This window comes from Cucurbita pepo, chromosome 12 (genome assembly GCF_057944985.1).
Source record: "Cucurbita pepo subsp. pepo isolate OVF chromosome 12, ASM5794498v1, whole genome shotgun sequence".
NCBI classification, from domain to species: Eukaryota; Viridiplantae; Streptophyta; class Magnoliopsida; order Cucurbitales; family Cucurbitaceae; genus Cucurbita; species Cucurbita pepo.
The window spans coordinates 10,479,467-10,484,158 of record NC_141809.1 but is presented as its reverse complement, the minus strand read 5'-3'; the positions used below and the strand labels follow the sequence as shown (position 1 = coordinate 10,484,158).

General features: G+C 42.7%; 1 protein-coding gene across 1 annotated transcript; it reads right to left on the bottom strand.

The window, feature by feature from the left end:
* Nucleotides 1-2,474: 2,474 nt before the first annotated feature.
* On the bottom strand, nt 2,475-3,308 carry LOC147789995 (uncharacterized). The gene has a single exon (XM_087129424.1). It carries the CDS (start codon nt 3,306-3,308, stop codon nt 2,475-2,477), a length of 834 nt encoding a protein of 277 aa, XP_086985550.1.
* Nucleotides 3,309-4,692: the final 1,384 nt, after the last annotated feature.

The following is a 4,692-nucleotide window of genomic DNA, read 5'->3' as shown; positions in this document are numbered from 1 at the left end:
CCCAAACTTGAAGAGTAATATTAGTCTTGGTCAGATGACAAAAGAAGGAAGCAGAGTGGAGTTAGCTGGCTCGTTCCTCAAGATGTTTGACAGAAAGGAAACCTTGATGAAGGTAAAATGGTCGCATAACCACCTGTACAAGATACTATTAGAGACCAGCCAACACATCTCTCTATTGTCGGCACTTTCAAACCTAGCTTGGCTATGACATGCAAGACTTGGGCACGTGAACTTTCAGTCACTCAAAATGATGGGAGAGAAGAAAATTGCTACAAGACTACCCAAAATGATACACCTGAACCAACTATGTTAAAGTTGCCTAGTCTCCACACAAGCAAGACTTTCGTTCTCAATTCAAACCAGTTTCCGTGCTGAGCGACCACTACAACTAATTCATGCAGACTTGTGTGGCTCGATTACCCCATCATCGATTGCTGGTAACAAGTATTTTCCCTTATTTTTTGACGATTATAGCCATTGGATGTGCGTGTTCATGGTCAAAGAAAAAGGAGAGGCATTATGTTCATTCTAGAAGTTTAAAAGACTTGTTGAAAATGGGTTTGATAACAAGCTAAAAACCTTGCGCACCGACTGAGGTCTCGAGTTCTTATCCCAAAACTTCTTACAATTTTGCAAAGAGGTAGGTATCAAGCGTCAACTCACTGCACTGTCGACTCTATGTTGACTTTTGACAATCAAGAGGAAATCAATCAACTGAGTAAAAATGTGTAAAAGCTCAATAAGGAAATCGCTTCATGTGGCTGATCCTGCTGCAAGTGAAAAGTGAGGTGGCAGAGGCGATTAAGTGCATTCAAGCACGAGCGGAGGCCGAATGCGAAAAAAGATGTGAATGCTGCGCACAGACCGAGATAGAGAATTCTCCTCAGCGAGCTTTGGTAAGTACTACGACGAGCTCGACATGCAACAGCAACTAACGGCACCCTACTCCCCCGGTAGAATGGAGTGGTGGGACGCCGAAATCAGACCATTGTTGAGACAGCAAGGTCATTGCTGATGACGGTCGGGATGCTTGGGAGGTTCTAGGAAGAGGCGATAATTGTGAAAATAAAAGCTCGCTTTGATACCAATTTGTAGAAATAAAAGCTCGCTCTGAAACTAACTTGTTAAAATAACATTCACGAAACTGTGAGGGAAATATCGTGAGGGGAGAGACAATGAGACACAATTCTGAAAACCCTTTTCTATTGCTTTGTACTTTTTGTTTTCTACATTTTTGCTGAGCGCTATTTTCTCTTTTTGCTCTGCTTTTTTTCAATGAAAAATAAACTAATTTATAGTTTTTCCAAAGGTTAAAATTGATTATCCCATATGCATCATTTTCTAATCCACTATTCCTGACACCTTAGTTCTCACTATTCCAACAAATAGTTTCTTTCCATATTTCTTTTGGCCTTTTCGCTTGAGTTTAAAAGCTTATTAAAATTAACAACAATAAAACTACCTTTTACATTTAAGTTTATTCCCAACAAAATTCTCCATAAACTTAAATGCTAATTCAATGATTTCACCTACGCCGTTTTCGTTTTTTCGAGCTTAGGCGTGGTTTCTTCAATTTCCTCTCCTTGTCCTCGAGCGGCAAACTGAGCTTGTCCTTTTCTGATGAGACTTCATTTGGAGCTTCTCGAGAACAAGCCATTTGAGACACCAACTCCTCATTTCTCCCGTTCTCAGCCATACTTGACTCAGACGTCATAGCTTCTTTCAGTTTACTCAATTCTCTTCGCAAGTCCACAACGACATTTTCAACTTCCATTTTTGCTTCCTCCATTTCGGCTTTATCACGAGTGAGTATCTCAATCGTGTGTTGTAAATTCACTGCCTCTTGTTGAACTCGATTCAGGTTCACGTCGAGTGAGTCTCTCTATTGAGTCAGCATCTCTATATCTTTCTCCTCTCTCACTAGCTCGTCCACTAGATCATTAATCTCCATTAACAAGTCATTCTCTTTCTCCACACCTTCTTCAACTTTCTTCACAAGTTCAGAGATTACCTTCCCATTCTCTTCCTTCATTTCTAACTCTTTCTTTTCTTCTTCCATTTTTATCCTCTTTCTTCTTTCTTTCTCAAATTGCCTTTCCAGCCATTAGAGCTCTCTCTCTTCGAGCTCGGGCTCTCTATTATCCGGTTGTTCATCTTTCTTCAATTTTCTCGTCTCCGCTATCAGGATTTCGCCACATCCGCTGTGCATCACCTCATTTCCAACAGTTTCCACCATCTCACGACTATCACCATCGTCTTTCGCGCCGCCGTGTCCTTTTGTGTTCAGCTCTTCATTTTGGGCCATCAAGAGAATGTCTCCATTTGTTGTGTCATCCAAGGCTAGGTTGATCGTTTCTTGCACCTTTTCTTCGGCTCAACAATCTCTTGCATAATGACCCATTTTGCCACAATTGTACACATCTGTCGAAGTTACAATTATTTGCATAGTGGCCATATTTTTTACATTTGTAACACTAGACGTTGGAATTATATCCTTGACAGCGTCCTTGATTGCGTTCTCTTCCACGCCAATTTGCTTGCCTCGACTGTCTCTTCTGCTTATAATTTTTTTCATATCTGCTGTCTTGACCGCCTCGACCATTTCCGCGACTTCCTCGACCTCTACCTTGAATATTTTGAGAGTAGAGTACATTTTCATCTTTTATTGATGCCTTAGTCTGAAGCTCTTGATCGAGTGTCTCCTCCTTCTTTTTCTTACGTTGCTCGTGTGCCTCGAGAGAACCGGCGAGCTCATTGACCGTGAACTTCGCTAGGTCCTTTGACTCTTTTATTGCACATACAACATTCTCGAAGTTGTTGGTTAACGAACTCAAGATCTTCTCCACAACCCGCATCTCGGGTAACATTTCTCTGTTTCGATTTAATTGATTTGCCACGGTCTGTACGCGCGTAATGTAGTCAGATACATTTTCTGACTCCTTCATCTTCATGCTCTCCAACTCGCCACGCAAAGCTTGGAGACGCACTTGCTTGGCTCGGTCGGTTCCTTTGAACACTTTTTCTAAAGTGTCACACGCTTCTTTTGAAGTAGTTGCCCTTACAATCTTCTCAAAGCTCGACTCGTCAATAGCCCGGAACAGCATGCATAATGCTGCCTTATCCTTTGATCGCAATTCTTTTAGCACCTTGTTTAGCGCCGCCGTATAACCCGTGGTATTCTTTGGTTCTTCGAAACCTTCTTCGACCACCTTCCATGCGTCTTGAGAACCAAGAAGAGCTTTCATTTGGATGCTCCAATTCTCGTCGTTCGTCTTCGTTAATCGTGGTAGCGGCATTTGTCCCATCATATTCGCTATCGGCTCTGATACTAATTTGTTAAAAATAAAATCTCGCTCTAATACCAATTTGTAGAAATAAAAGCTCGCTCTGAAACTAACTTGTTAAAATAACACTCACGAATCTGTGAAGAAGATGTCGAGAGGGGAGAGACAAGAAGACAAAGAATTCTGGAAACCTTTTTCTATTGCTATGTACTATTTGTTCTCTACACTTCTGATATGCTTTTTACAATAGAAAACAAACTAATTTATAGTTTTTCTAAATGTACTATTTGTTCTCTACACTTATGATATGCTTTTTACAATAGAAAACAAACTAATTTATACTTTTTATAAAGGCTAAAATTGGCTATCCCATATGCTATCATTTCCTAACTCACTGTTCCTAAACTTAAATAGTTACCATTCCTGAAATAGTTATTTGCCTTTCAATTTTCCTTTTGGCTTTTTCCTTCAACAACTGAGTTTAAAAGCTTACTAAAATTAACAAAAATTAAAACTACCCTTTTCATTTAAGTTTATTCCCAATCATAATGATGACCATCTATCTCCTCAATCGGTTGCCAACGCGAAGCCTCGATGGGAAGATGCCACATGAGGCCTGGTACAACAAGCCAGCGGTACATCATCTCTAAGCGTTCGGCTGCGTCGCATACATGAAGGTAGCACGTCCCCTCCTCGCCAAGCTCGATCCCAGGGGGCTGAAGGTCGCCTTCATCGGCTACGAACCTGGGAGCAAGGCGTACAGGCTCTATGATGCTGCAGGGGGGCGAGCTCACGTGTCGCGTGACATCATCTTTGACGAAAGCACCTTCTGGCAGTAGAACGACATGACCGAGGCAGACCAAAACCCAAATCAATTCACAGTGGAATACCTCGTCACCGAGCTGGAAGAAGAAGGAGCGCAGCATCGGGAACTGTCACCGCCACCAGCAGCTGCACCCCTTGAACTAGTGGAGTTCGCTACACCACGAACTGCGAATTCGATGCTGGATGCTGATCACGATGATGATCTGGTGGCCAGGTACCGGGGAATGGAAGACCTAGTGGGAGGAGGTGAATCACCTGGACTAGTGGCACACGAACTTGAACAAGAGGTGGCCAAACTGCATGTCATCAGTGCAGATGAACTGAACACCTTTGCCGAAGCAGAAAAGAACCGTGCTGGCTGAAGGCAATGCAAGAGGAGATGGCGTCAATCATTGAGAACAAGACGTGGAGTCTAGAGGACATGCTGCCTGGACACCGAGCCATAGGGCTCAAATGGGTCTTCAAACTTAAGCGTAACGAAAAGGGATAAGTTGTGAAACACAAGGCTCGTTTGGTGGCGAGGGCTACGTCCAGAAGCAAGGAGTGAACTTCGAGGAGGTATTCGCGTCGATGGCAAGGCTGG